Consider the following 14839-nt stretch of genomic DNA (forward strand, 5'->3'; position numbering starts at 1 on the left):
CGAACTGATGGAACGTAATATTTTTTGTACAATTACATTTACATAATGATGTCTCAAGTTGTCTCCTGTCTCAATTTGCCTCCTGTCTCATGCTATTTTATGAACTACGTTTCTGAGGCAGAGAGAGAATTTTTAGTCCGCCTGGCTTTATTGACACTTGTGATGACTTGTGCCTTCCTTCACACTTGGGCCAGCTGGTAGCGTGTTGTAGCTAGACAGTAAAAATGGGATGAAACTGGCAATAATTGTAATTGTTTAGTTAAGTTAGTTAGTTGGTGACGTTGCCATTTCCTGTTTCTTGTGGTCTCTCATTCCCATCAAGCAGCAGCTGCATCTGACGGTCGGACTACTCTAAAGATAAGGTTCTTGAGATGGGGCTGAGGCGACAAGTGGGGGGCGGAGATTCGGAGCGCAGTTCCACCAGCAGCAGTCCAGAAGGTTCAGACCTTCAAGGATTGTATCACCCTCACCACCACAAAGGACCTCCAGGAATTGGCCAAGGGGAGGGTGACGACGATGGCGACGATGCTATTGTCGCCCTGTTTGATAAACCCGAAGGATGGGGGACACGTCATACAATGGCGATTATGGGGTTTCTGGGTTTTGCCGCATCCTACGCTATGCGGGTGATGATATAACCACTTGATTATCATAACAGTGGCTAGAACATATATGTGAGTATTGATGATAATGCAGGTGAACCTAAGTTTTGCTATCGTGTCAATGGTGAATTCCACGAGGTCCGGAGATGGTGGTACGTCAGGGTCAGACGTATGCAAAAATCTACTCCCAAATAATTCCCACCTCACAACGACGTCATCCTTAACGGAAGAAGGTGACGCTTTGACTGATGGAGAATTTAACTGGACGGGAGAAGAACAGGGTATTATTTTGGGGAGTTTCTTCTGGGGGTATGTAATCACACAGGTTCCAGGTTAGACAAATTTACTTTTAAGCTCAAATTCTAGTGAATTTGAATCATGAAGAAAATTCTGTGTTCTTGATACATTGTGTTACATTTTAGGCGGAATGCTGGCGGAAAGAATTGGTGGAAAGTGGCCTTTTGGTATTGGTATGCTGATTACTGCCATATTTTCATTAGCCACACCAATCGCTGCTCGGAGTGGAAAAGGGGCCCTTATTTTTGTGCGCATTATCCAAGGTTTAGGAGAGGTAGGTATTAATTTTGGTAATTTTTGAAGTCTGCCACATGTTCATGTGCCAACATGTATGCATTTCCGTTTCTTTGACAGGGTGTTACTAACCCTTCAATGCATGCCCTCTTGTCAAAGTGGGCACCTCCTTTGGAAAGAAGCAAACTGGGTGCATTTGTGTATGCAGGTAAGCATTATCTTGAATAGATGGTCATAACAATGTATACTGTGTTCCTTCCTGCTTTAAAAGTTATTTTTTTCAGGAACACAGATAGGCACCGTAGTAGCTCTGCCGTTAAGTGGATACTTGATAAGTTCTAATATTTGGGGTGGTTGGCCATCAGTATTCTATACTTTTGGTATATTTGGGATCGTCTGGTTCATATTTTGGTGCATATTTGTCTTTGACGCTCCTGCTACTCATCCCCGAATTGAGGCCAAGGAGTTATCCTACATTCAACATTCCATTGGAAATCAGGCAAACAGAGTGAGCATAAATTAAATACGTATGTGAAGTAAAACTGGTAATACAATAAGAAAAAACTAATTGTGTGAAACAGAGATGTTCAACACCATGGAAGAAAATGTTGACATCGATGCCAGTTTTAGCAATCCTTGTAGCCCAGACAGGCCACGGTATGCTGAAAATCCAATCTACTGTTTTGGGAGTTAACTATCATTGTTACGTAATATTATGTTTTCTTCAATTTTAGGTTGGGGTTTGTATACGTTACTTACAGAGCTACCGACATACATGAAGACAGTGCTTCATTTTGATATAAAAAATGTATGAGCTTAAAGTTTTCATGCGATTTATTTTTTTTGTTACTGGTACTAATGGCCTATGATATATATTCTTTAGAATGCGTATTTATCGGCCCTACCTTATTTTGCCCAATGGGTCGTATCTATTGCATGCAGTCAACTTGCAGATTACATGCGAGAAAGAAATATTGCAAGTACAACCACTGTCCGGAAATTGTTCAACACGATTGGTGGGTATAGATACAGACTTCTAGTGATGCATGTTTAGGGTCCGGTCAATCACCATAGTTCATTTTATTCGTTCGTATAGCTCACTGGGGACCCGCAATGGCATTGATCGGTGCTGCCTACTCTGGATGTGATCGCGTTTTGACGGTCACTTTGCTGACGATAGCGGTGGGAATAAATGGAGCCGCTTGGGCATGTAAGTTATTCAGATTAGTGACGTCGGTCTCTTGATTAACGGTATTCCGTTGCTTGCAGCTTTCCAAGTTAATCACATCGACATTGCCCCCTCTCATGCAGCGGTAATGATGGGTGTTACCAACGGATTTGCAAATCTCTGTGGAATTGGGGCACCATATGTAGCCGGAGTAATAATTAACGATGGGGTTGGTACATTGTTTGTTAAATTATTTATTTGCTACATACATACACAAAGTTTATTTATACGAGAAAAAATGCATTTAGGCAAGTTTGGATCGTTGGAAGCTGATTTTCTTTATATCTGCTATAATCTATGTCATTGACAATATTGTGTACCTGATTTTCGCATCAGGAGAGGAACAGCCTTGGAATCGTGGAGACAAACTATCAGATTATGACGAGTAATTTGTTAATTAACGACAATAATTCAAATTGTAGCAATAATTCCGGAAATGAAAGTAATACTAATCTTGTCTCGCTCCCCCAACAGACAAACTGCTCGAGATCCATTGTTGCCATCACGGAGTGGATTATTTTCTGCGGAATCTACTAGATCAGGGACCCATACACCCTAAAAACAAAATAATAATACATTCAAATTTGATAACTTTTAGTACTTATGCAAAGTATTAAGTATGGACAAGTCGACATTTTTTGTTTATTGTTAATTAAACAGTCATTCCTACGTCTAGTCAATGAAAATGAATCAATAACTAACATCTCAACCGACCAAGAAATGATGACAATCTATAAAATCATTATGAATGCAACGATGCAAATGCAAAATTATAAAATTATTTTATGTAACGTAAAAAGAGATTATTTAATATTACAGCCTTTTAATCGTGTCGTATACTAAACCTGAATTTGCATACGTTTTTAAATAAATTTTACATAATCACATGGTTGGAGGAAGTTATCTGGCGTAACATTTATTCTCGCTATTATACATAGTAGTTGATAGTTGTATTTACATCGTTTAAATATATATTATCGACAGTTTGATCAGAAAGATTAATGACGCAAGTGAAAACGCGAGAGGTCCATAAATAATTGTTATTAAAACAAACTGGGATTGCGTATGAAGTATTCAGTCAACACTTTTTACAGCGCCACGATAATAATGATTATCACAAGTAATGTTAGAATCACCGTCCAGTATCCTGTAAACCATGTTGAAAATATAATTCTCAAAAACCGTACATGGTTTATAAATGGTTTTAATAGTGTCGTGTTCAAGCACTTACCACATGTGTTGTCTTTTCTATCAATTGTTCTAACTCGTTGTGTTTCCCCATGAATTCTGTCCCTAGTTCTATCCACATGGTCCGTGATATCTTCAATAAGTTCATTTTGGTAGTCGACCTCAGTGCCAATTGCTTGTGCCAGCGTTTTTTGTCGGGTGATCACATGTGACAATGCTTCCAAACCCCGGTCTTGTTCTGTACATACCACAACCCCCACAATCATAAATGCCAACTGATCATTTCGATGTGTATTTCTTCTTCATACTTTCACTCACCCTCTAACGCTTGGTACTGCTGTTGTTTTATTTGGGGTACTGACATGTCCCTCGTGTGGTCTGGTTCCTCGTCACTGTTGTCCCCCCAACCGGACATGCCTCCACTTCCAAGCCCATGACCCCTTCCTCCCTGTCCCAACAGTTGATAGCGGGCAGAATTGTTCGCCATTTTTGGCAATGTCCTACACTCTATTAGTACACTTTATACATTGACGTTGACGACAAAGAATTAATTAACAATTTTGGCCAACCCCAGCCCTTGTGCAGTATAAAAAATAACTGTATATGTATAGGTAAATTCAAAAACTACTAGAAAAATTTGTCCTCGTAAGATTTTCTTCAGTTTACAATTTTGTGCAAAAACTGTTATTGATGAGAACATTCGCGATTCCCTCTTCGTCTATCCTATTTAAAAGATTTGATGATTCAATTGTGTGAAATATTGTGCGTAAACCAAGATCCGCAGACTGCCGAGTAGTCTTCGTCGACATTTTTTGCCACAACCAACCACACAAGTAAAAGACTACGTACGATCATATTATGCTGCGCTGTAAGCTGAATGTACCATCAATTGAAAGAATATAACCCTTTACATTCGGAACGTCCACGAACTGCGTTACAGTTTGGGAACGCTGCAGCTAAGTTGACCTCGTACAATCATACTTCCTGACGCGTCCTCCACATTTGTGGTACGTCCATTCGTAGGATTCGTATATTACAGAAGTTGTCGTCTTATATTTTGCTGCCTTTGTGTTGGGGACGGTGCACTGAGGAGACCAAATTTTACGATTCTTCTGCTGACTGCTGATCTCGAGGATGTAGTGTTGTGCTCTTCAAATAGCTATAATAGGCAGGTGCAGTTCCTCTCGAAATTTGGCAAAATTTTGCATTGATAAAACACAAGAGTTGGAGGACTACAGTTTAATCAACCTGACCTACCCGAGATATTGTGTAGGTAAAATATTTCCTGTTTTAACCGTCATAATACATGAAATAATAATAATAATATCACATCAAACATTTATTGTTTGTCGTCATCCTGTTATTTATTGAGTCAGTAGTAGAATACGACAACAATCTTATATAAGCTGCTAATAGAAGTATATGCATGTATTAGCAAATAAGTGAGTGTAGTCATCCCTGAGAAAAAGCCAAGTTGAGAAACCTGAACTGAACCCTTTCTCTCGCTTCCTATAACTAGAATGTTATTATTATGGATGCATATTTTTGTGTAAGATTAAGAATGAAGGGTTGAAAAATACTTCAAACGTGTCATTGTTTGTTGTTGCCCACCCACGTAATTCGGGAAGAGGAAAAAGAGGTAGGCAGGAGGTAGAAGAAAGAAATTGGGAGAAGAGCCGACGAGTTGAGCTTTTTGGTTCGATATCTCGTTGCGAATTAAATACTTGCTCGGTTGGGACCTGAGCAATGGTATTCTACTGGTGGATTTTTGGCGTTTTGGCACATACGGTGACAAATATGCTCCATCCAGCAGAGAGATGAACGAGAGCTAGGCACTAGCAGGTGAAAAAGAGAGATTGATAGGTGACAGAGATCGGAAAGATGATTGACTAGTATTTCCAGTAAATAACATGCACACCTGTGTATTAAAGCTATAATCGACTACAATAAAGACGCAGATGTACGTGGTCTGTGGTTTTTGAGTCACTCCGGTGGTTAATTTTCTGAACTTGGATAGCTTTTTATTGTTCAGCAATGAATTACTTTACTAGTTACATATTGCATTCACTATATAGATAGTAGTGCACAATAAATATGTGCGATGGGTGTAAATAATGTTTATTTATTTTCCACGATCACAAATTACTATCCCACCCATTAAAATTAGTGTAACTCTGAGTAGACTGAGATCAAATGCGAATTTGTACTTTTTTGAGATATCGTCACACGAATAAATTAATGACGTGTGAGCATGACACATCCCATTGGCAAAGGATGCAGATAAGATATAACACAGTTTACTATAATGAATGAGAGCTAGGATCGGGCGGAGTAGTGTAAACGTGTAAATTGAATATACCAAATTCAGCACCATCAATTAATGACATTTGACACGTTCATATTGAATTAATTTAGCCCCATAGGATAAAAGAGATTATACTTGTGGGTTTTGTTATACGCAACTAATCTTGGTTCGAATAATACGCCTTATTTTTAACATTTTTAGATCGGAGGGATAAACTTCAAGAACGTGTGAAAAGTTAATGTGAAAAATGTATTCCACAGTACAGAACTTGTCAATAAATCGGATAATACTTAGAATGTGAAGATTGACCATTAAAGTGTAGAGACTCAAACGGTGCTACAACAATTCAGAATTATTATTTAATGTTCCTGTTGCTTTAAAGTGTACAATGTGATGTTTAATAATACATAGTAAATAATTAGTAGATAGTAGTGATTGATTCTGAAAAAACTATTATATTGAGGGTGCATTTATCTTATCTCAAACGTCGATGAATCTGCCCCCACCAGCATCGACCCTCTAGGTGAAGTACCTGCTCATCCATCCATTATTACGAACCTTACCAATTCCAACCTCACTAGCTATATAACAAATCACACTGGGCGAGGCGTTCAAAATATACAAACCGATAAACCGTCGAAGAAATAATCAGTGCACTGCCGTAAATAAGAGATTTATTTATACAATCCTATCCAAGCAATCATCATGAGCCAAAATCAGTCAAGCCTCCCTCTGTTGACATCAACTACTCCAGCGTCAGTGTTAGGTAAATAATAATCATTTTTAAGAGCATTTAAAAAAGTAAATAATAAATATTTCAATGTCTAGTCAATTAATTGTATGTGTGACAAACGTATCTCACAACACAACACAAATCATGCAAAAGATTTTGAGTTTAGAGTAAATAAGTAATTGTAAAGAAAGTATGTAGTTGTTGGTTGTCTGATAGAAATTCGATGCAGTAACCAATTAATTTAATTTACAGTCAAACTGGGCGTGGTGGACAAAGGAACATTTCTACACTCTACATTTGTTCAAGTTATCGCCGGAGCTTTCGTTTGGGCAGCCCTAATTATAACTTGCCATCACATTTTCCAGCACTTGCGATGGTACACTCATTCAACGGAACAGCGTTGGATTGTCCGAATTCTGTATGCCCAAATCTCAATGATTACATATGATTTATATATGTACGGATCCTTAGTTATTATTATGTGATACATTCTTACAGATTTATCGTCCCCATCTATGGATTTGATTCTTGGTTAAGTCTCTTGTTTTTCAACAATGAGCACCTGTACATTTACTTCGATACTGTGCGGGACTGCTATGAAGGTCAGTTGAACTCTGAAAAGAGACGATACTAGTCTTAACATAAGACTCTTAAGTCCCGATACGGCTAAACATTTTTACTGTAAAACTATGTCTATTACAGCATTCGTCATATATTCCTTCTTGTCCCTGTGTTACGAATACCTTGGTGAGTTAAAAATTCATTGTAATTATTAGTTAAGAGTTAACTACAATGGGTCCGATTTATTCGTCATCCTATTTGATTATTATTACTTTAACCTAGGAGGAGAGGGGTCAATCATGTCTGAACTCAGAGGCAAGCCTATCAAGTGAGTGAAACTTCAAAATAGTTAAATGATGCACGCTCTAATTATTGATGTCTAATATTGTCTGTTCTAATAATAATTTCCATATACAGGTCAAACTTCATGTATTGCACTTGCTGCTTATCTGGAAAAACATACACAATAGGCTTCCTCAGGTTTTGCAAGCAGGTTTGTTAGTTGTACATATATTTTAAAGTGCACTAAATAAATATAAATATCAGTACTAAAGATTTGCAATCAAATTCATTTCAGGCGACATTGCAGTTTTGTTTGGTGAAACCAGTGATGGCTATTTTGACAATTATCTTGCAGTCGATGGGACTATACCATGATGGAGATTGGAGGTATTATCATCGCTATTATTTATAACATACAAATATTATATATTTACACAAATTCTTGTTTCAACAAAACAATTAAATTATTTGAGACATCTACATACATACTACAAAATATGCGTTTGGTATATGTTCCCTTTCTTTGTTTAGCCCAAGTACGAGTTACTTGTATATTACCATGATCTACAATGTTTCCGTGAGTTTGGCCCTGTATGGATTGTTCCTCTTTTATTTCGCCACGAAAGAAATGTTGACTCCATTCGACCCTGTCTTGAAATTCTTTACAATCAAATCGGTCATTTTCCTCTCATTTTGGCAAGGTAAAATTTTTGCAACACAAATATGTATCTTTTGAAGTTTATATTTGTTTGACTTAAGTAACATGCATCACTTGCAGGAGTATCTCTCGCTATTCTCGAAAAAGCTAAAGTAATTGGACCTCTGTATGATGAGAACAATGTTCAATTCGCTCCAGGAAGTGTGGCTGGTAAGATTTATTTACGATTACCTTTACCTTGCTCTGGTTCAAAAGCCAAATAAATGGTCAGCTCGACGAATCGCAGATAAGATAGTTGATGTACTTTCCATCAGCGTCATAAATGTTCTCATGTGAAAAAGTTTTCACAAGAAACTGTTCAGTCAGCTGGCCTGGTTCACAGTCTTAGAGCATTCGATATTCATTAAAATATGTGTATTATGTATATAATAACGTTGAGATAACGAACGCACTTTTGCTTTATTTATCAAGCTGGATATCAAAATTTCTTCATCTGCATTGAGATGTTCTTCGCAGCAGTGGCACTGAAATATGCTTTCCCAGTGAATGTAAGGATGCATTATGTATCACTAGCCAATAATGTTTTTATTGCATCTTAAATTTGCAAATTTGATTCATGTGTAGGTGTATTCCGGCAGTTCGGCTGATGGTCCTGGAAGAAGTGTCACGTAAGTTAACATATTTACATATACGTTATGCCTACTGTGTAATTTTTTACATTAGACAACAATAAATTATAACTCCACACTAATGCTTCTTAATTATAAATTACAGAATGCAAAGTATTTCCAGCAGTTTGAAGGTATTTATTTTCCTTAAAAAAATGTTTATCTGTACAAGTTCAGAATTGATAATATTTTGTCCTTTGATTAGGAAACGATGAACCCGAGGGACATAATGACGGATGCGATACACAATTTCCATCCACAGTACCAGCAGTATACTCAATACTCTGGATCTGGTCCAGATGCGCAATGAGAACAAACGCTGCTATTTTATCTTATGTAGTTCAATTCTTTAATGCGTCGTTATTCGTACAATATTGATAGTCAATTTTGCCGACTACCACTGCGCAAATGCCACGCGTATCATTCCTCAGCCGCCACGGTGAACAGATCACCAATTAACAGCAAATACACGGTCGAATTTATTAATTTTTTTACATGAATTTATTTTATATTCTTGTGTTGTGTTATAAATCATATTTAATTAGTTTTACTTTAGATGGTTGGTAGCTATACATATTGTAGAACTCTCAGCATGAAGCTTTATTATTATTGTCAATATTATTGTTGTTCTAACTTTAATACACAGCCAACCTCCTCGTATAACATTTTTAGATCCGGCTGGATCGACTGTTAAAGAGGATATTACTTGTGATTTAGTTGTGCACTCGGATTTTAAAGAAGTTAGCTTTGCATAGCTGACATGCTTTTTTGGACTGTTTATGGATCGACTTTTCAACTTTTTCTTGTTAAGGTGAAACGGGTCTGAATCTTCATTGTTATATAAATGTAATTGCGTATCAATAATGTCTGCAGCTGAAATCTCACAGAACCACTGACATTAAAATTCAAAACTTAAGCTACAGTTTATTTCTCGGATTTATTTAGTGAATTCAATTAAAATTGTTCTGACACAGTTCCAGGACATTGTAAAACTGTACAAGGAGACTAATCAGTTGCATATATCAGAATTTTTGAACGATAAAACTTTAGGTTTAGATGAGACTTTTTTGGAGAAATTTAGTCATAATTGTAACTAATTATGTAAGTGTAAAACTACTTAGCTCCATACAGTCAAAAATGTGTCGTAATCAAAATATTTCATGTACCTCTATTTAATCAAAGCATCATAATACTACATTTTTAGCTAGGCTTTTATGAATGCATGATAAGCGAGTACCCATTAAGAGAAAGAGAGAGAAAGAAAGAAAAATGGCGTCGAGAAGTTCTTTTCGGAGAAAGCAGAGGATCCTCTATATAACGTAAAGTTATGAATGATTATAATTATTACTACAACATGCAATCACTATACACCACTGCTAAATACGTATATATTAAAATATGTATTATTAATTACGGTACAATACGACATAATGATGATAAAAAGGTGTAATATTGAGAAATTACTTAAATAAATTTTACGGAACGAATCGAACAAATGAGTATTTTTAATGATTACCCATATATAATATACGTTTAGCAGTTTGACATTCTGATCCAGTTTCCGATTTTCATTATGCACTTTAGCATAAAATTGAGGTTTCCATGCTTCAATTGATTTACATATGTGTAATATGTTCCTCGGATGGAGCATAGTGACCAAAAACCAAGGCCCAGTGAATGATATGCGCATTTTCTAATAATATAGTTGATAAATAATAAATAAATGATTGAGTGCTGGTTTCCGTTGTGGCATACGTGGTCTCTTTATCAGATTAGTTTCACATGCATGAACAACTCCTACATTATTATTTTGCTAATTTGCATATAATTTTTGTTCAATTTCACACCATTGCAATAATAATAGCAAAAACGCAGGCCAATGCATACATATGTAATGAGCACACTTTTATTTCCTCTGTTATCAGTACCTCACTCAGGCGAAAAGAATATTATTATAACTGTATATATTAATTAATAATCAATGAAACGCCTGTCCGTGCCCCTTCTTTGAGTGTTATTGCTAAATAAAATACAACTTTTTTTCTGAAATTATTAAGTCATACATGGTAAAGGTAGAAGTTTACGCACGATGTGCATAAAACTCTGGTGAGCAGAAATAACGATGACGTTTAATCAGCCCAGATTGCACTTTCAGTCGAAATGTACCGTTTTCCGGTGCATGGTCTGCCTGGCTTTCACGTCGCTGTGCTGGTATTGTCACGGAGCAGACGCGTTTCAGATACCTGAGTTTGTAGGGAAAACTTACAAAGCAATTACGACAGGTGAGTAGACCTAGGATTGGTCGCAGTGATTCAAAGGTGCTGATGGCAGACGCATGGATGATTAAATAACGTGTTGATTAATATGAGTGGCACATTTTATTTAACAGGCGTGGCGACTGTCGGTTCCGCGGTTCCAGACCCTCAGGATGCGCTCACTTTTGTTCCAAGGGTTCTTATTGACACGAAGCACAATATTGACAAGAAATTGCTCTCTCAAGATTCCGAAGATGTTCGCTTTCTTTTATATGAGGACAAACAGTGGGTTGATATACGATTTGATAATGTGTAGTTTTAAGTCATTTTTCTTCGTAGGATAGGCAAAATACAAAACACAAAATACTTACAATTAGTATTTTTCCATTCTCACAATTTTTTGCGTTTACTCAAGAATACGTTTGTTGTGTTTAGAAATCCGGAGAGTTTCACCGAGATTAAAGTTGGAGATCCCGAATCACTCTTCGAAACTACTTTATTCGACCATAAGAAGCCTGTAAAATTTTTGGTTCATGGTTTTCAGCAAAATTGGGAAAGTCGCTTCCCACAAATTCTAAAAGAGGGTGAAAACAAACAAAACCTATATATACATACACATACATTTTTAAAATATAGATGTGCACTAAATGTCCGTGCGTGGCTCGAATTCGCAGCATATTTGGAGCACACGGACTACAACGTGTTTGTCGTGGATTGGGGAGGACTTGCGCGACCTCGAGCTGGTCAGCTCGCCTCCGTCCTTTACCCACTCGTGGTAGAAAACGTGCCGCGGGTGGGTGAGAAGGTGGCCGACTTCATCGTCTATCTACGCTCCAACGACTTTATTTCCAACCTCAACCTCGTGCACTTGATCGGCTTCAGTCTGGGGGCTCATGTATGCAAAGAGTCATATCATCATAGAATAGAACACTGCGCAAATGTGTCAACTGTTGTCGATGTCACCCTCAACAGGTTTCGGCAATAGCAGGGAATTCGGTAAAGCGAAGGATGGGAGGCTACAAAGTCGGCAGAATTACAGGTGAGAAACCATTAAGTTTTTCGTGTGACATGGACTCGAATATCAACAAGAATTGGTGAAATGAGCCTCTAGGTTTGGACCCTGCTGGCCCAAAATTTCTCACCGCTCACAGGGAACGACGTCTGGATGTGGGTGACGCCACATTTGTCGACGTTATACATACCAGTCAACTTGGCTACATGACCCAAATCGGACATGCTGACTTTTTCCGTGAGTGTAGTACCAGTCTAGTAAAAACGTTAATACATTTATTGACTATATGCTCCTGAAATGTTTGAAATGCAGCTAACGGTGGATTGAAGCAGCCCAACTGCGTCGACCCAGACTTTAACCTGGTGCAAACTATTTCCTCTCTAGGGACTGCAATTGCAGGTATAAAGCAGGACCAATGTTATTATCTTGGAAATTCTTCAACATGAGCTAAAACGACATTTCGTAACCTTGCAATTTATAAAAGGATCCTGCAGTCACACCAGAGCCGCAGAGTACTTTAACCGTTCGATCACCGAGGATATTTACGCTTGCAAATGCAATAGTTGGGTCGACTATAAGGTATCCTGTCAAAACTCGTGTCAAACAATTGTGAAATTTGGAGATCCCTGTCCCCACGGGTATGCATTTTGGATATGGATATATTTCACATGTGTAGTTAGTTTATACATACAGGGTGGTTAAAATGTCACGCAACAATGGAAAATTTTTCGATAGGAAAAATTTGTAAATTTCCATTAGTTACCGAAATTTTGTCTCTAAAATGCAACATTTTAAGAATTTTGTCATCAGTTTTGATAATAATTTATAAAAACCTACAGTGCAGACTCCATATAGCCCGAGTCAGGGACAGAGTCCCTGACTCCTCCAGGGTCACTCTGGTTAAAATTTGCTCACTTTTAGCTTCATATCCTTTCGTGAGAAGCCATTAGGTATCACCGTGCCGGATTTAATGTTTTAAAGTAATTTCTAAAAATCGGTATGGGTCACCCCACAGGGTCGCTCCAGATAAGAATTTTACCAATTGCATGTCATATTCTTCTATTAAGACCCATTAGCAATCTATCTACCAAATTTCAGCTTGGTATGACGATTTTGAAAAATCGGTATGGGTAACCCCGTAGTCCCTCAAGATGAAAATTTGTCCAACTTGAAGTCATTTTTATCTATTAGGAGCCATTAGCAACCTCTGTACCAGATTTCAGCTTTCTACGACAACTTTGAAATTTTGGTGCACGAGACCCCACCCACTCCGATGACCCCCACCGGTCAACCACTTGACCGATTTTGCCCATCTTCGAACTCGTTTCCTAACTTTGTCCAATATGCATATGGTAAAAATTTCAAGTCAATCGGTTCAGCCGTTTTGGCTCTATCGTGCCGGACAGACGGACGGACGGACGGACGGACATGACGGTTCCATAAGCCCTGACTCGGGCTAAAAATCTCAATTCGAAATCTTGTAACTAATGGAGATTTAGGGACTTTTCCCATTGAAAAATTTTCCATTGTGGCGTGACATTTTAACCACCCTGTACAACTAAATTGCAGGGCTCGAGGGAGTTTCTATTTCGACATCATGCCACAATGAACATAAACATATTCTCGCCTACTGAAAATGTGAAACATTTTTCAACGAATATAATAAAACTCGAGTATTTAATACCGTCAGTAAAGTAGTAATCAATGCGACAAATTCAAAATCTCAACCTGCCTCATTCCCGTGTTTAGTAGGCATTCGTTATCTTGAGTGTTCCTGAGTCACACAAGTTGTCTCTACCCACAGGTTTCATTTTCACTGACTATATATAAACTAAATACGCAAGTGTCTCCGTAGTCTAGATAAGATGAGTGGTGTCATATCCATTAGTTCATCAATCAATCTACGTGTTGTAAATATATGCGATATTTATGTGATCTATTCACTCCCGTTTTGTATGCACTTGGTCCTACATGTTCATGAAATGGAACAACCTTTCCCCCTTTTCACACACTCTTCAATATTATTATGTAGCCTGGAATGACTTTAGGCTCTTCTATCCAGCACAATTCTCCAGTCTCCAGCGTCGGTTTACTACTACACATGTACATATATACCGTGGGAAGCCATTTCTTCAACCCAGCAACAGGATTATTCAACTCCTCACGCCACCACCACAGCAGAGGATCCCTCCAAAACAGTCGACCGTTAGTTTAAAGGCACCGAGCAGACAAGATTTCCTGTGGGTAAAGAAGGTCATTATATCCTTTGGGAGGATGAGTGAGACTTACGGGATATCCACGTACGGGAAGGAATACTTAGTGGACGAGGGGCTGAAGGAGCTTCCCCCACTTCGTATCATCTTTATCACCATCAACGTCCTCCTCTCCATCGGCCCCCTCGCCTACCTCGCCAGTCGATACTGGAGTCTTCGAAAGGGGCTCAAGGCCATTTCACGGCGACGCCAGGCTGCAAATGCACTCCAACTCCTCACGTCCTCATTCGTCGCGTTCATGGTGAACAACACTTTGCGTAGTCTTCACATGGTTGACCACATTTGTCGCCCAGGTGGGTATATAACTTACTTGGTTTTATAAATTCACCATGTACATACATGCCTGTTGTATTCATTAACAATTATTATGACTAATTAATCTATGTTCATTTTTATGTAGTGTACTACCATGAGCCGAGATGGGCGTATGAAAAGATCTGGATAACGGAGATGGAGGTTCCAACATACGCCAACTTTCTGATGGCGATCATAGCTCTTCAAGGGCTAGGGCAGCTCTTTCGAGTCGTGGCGCAAGGGGATCGA

The 14839-nt window shown here is 38.2% G+C and overlaps 4 protein-coding genes across 6 annotated transcripts; 3 read left to right on the forward strand and 1 right to left on the reverse strand.

Moving 5' to 3' along the window:
• The first annotated feature begins 156 nt into the window (after positions 1–156).
• On the forward strand, positions 157–3251 carry LOC110859076 (putative inorganic phosphate cotransporter). The gene is made up of 12 exons (XM_022107941.2): positions 157–626; positions 697–934; positions 1025–1173; positions 1254–1341; positions 1418–1641; positions 1715–1790; positions 1868–1941; positions 2017–2149; positions 2230–2343; positions 2403–2530; positions 2610–2746; positions 2836–3251. Exons 1-12 carry the CDS (start codon positions 372–374, stop codon positions 2918–2920), a joined length of 1701 nt encoding a protein of 566 aa, XP_021963633.1. The 5' UTR covers positions 157–371; the 3' UTR covers positions 2921–3251.
• LOC110859083 (syntaxin-8) lies at positions 3249–4391 on the reverse strand. Its single transcript, XM_022107949.2, has 3 exons — positions 3868–4391; positions 3593–3787; positions 3249–3508 (listed from the first exon to the last, which is right to left on the reverse strand). The coding sequence occupies exons 1-3, from the start codon at positions 4034–4036 to the stop codon at positions 3450–3452; spliced, it is 423 nt and encodes a 140-aa protein (XP_021963641.1). The 5' UTR covers positions 4037–4391; the 3' UTR covers positions 3249–3449.
• Positions 4392–4459: 68 nt separating this feature from the next.
• LOC110859483 (transmembrane protein 184B) lies at positions 4460–10248 on the forward strand. Of its 2 annotated transcripts, none has more exons than XM_022108443.2 (14): positions 4460–4822; positions 6056–6620; positions 6840–7005; positions 7086–7189; positions 7290–7334; positions 7431–7476; positions 7566–7641; positions 7726–7817; positions 7962–8131; positions 8209–8298; positions 8560–8636; positions 8713–8756; positions 8863–8890; positions 8962–10248. In XM_022108443.2, the coding sequence occupies exons 2-14, from the start codon at positions 6560–6562 to the stop codon at positions 9064–9066; spliced, it is 1104 nt and encodes a 367-aa protein (XP_021964135.1). In that variant the 5' UTR covers positions 4460–4822; positions 6056–6559; the 3' UTR covers positions 9067–10248. The 2 variants fall into 2 exon arrangements, with proteins under 2 accessions (XP_021964135.1, XP_021964140.1); XM_022108448.2 differs by having other exon boundaries at positions 4460–4818.
• Positions 10249–10641: 393 nt separating this feature from the next.
• On the forward strand, positions 10642–13721 carry LOC110863588 (pancreatic lipase-related protein 2). 2 transcript variants are annotated; one of them, XM_022112932.2, is made up of 9 exons: positions 10646–11038; positions 11146–11296; positions 11447–11595; positions 11686–11906; positions 11984–12050; positions 12123–12260; positions 12336–12422; positions 12508–12661; positions 13593–13721. In XM_022112932.2, exons 1-9 carry the CDS (start codon positions 10879–10881, stop codon positions 13630–13632), a joined length of 1167 nt encoding a protein of 388 aa, XP_021968624.1. In that variant the 5' UTR covers positions 10646–10878; the 3' UTR covers positions 13633–13721. The 2 variants fall into 2 exon arrangements, with proteins under 2 accessions (XP_035714700.1, XP_021968624.1); XM_035858807.1 differs by having other exon boundaries at positions 10642–11038; positions 11447–11906.
• The last annotated feature ends 1118 nt before the right edge of the window (positions 13722–14839 follow it).

Source organism: Folsomia candida, unplaced genomic scaffold (assembly GCF_002217175.1).
Source record: "Folsomia candida strain VU population unplaced genomic scaffold, ASM221717v1 Fcan01_Sc001, whole genome shotgun sequence".
NCBI classification, from domain to species: domain Eukaryota; kingdom Metazoa; phylum Arthropoda; class Collembola; order Entomobryomorpha; family Isotomidae; genus Folsomia; species Folsomia candida.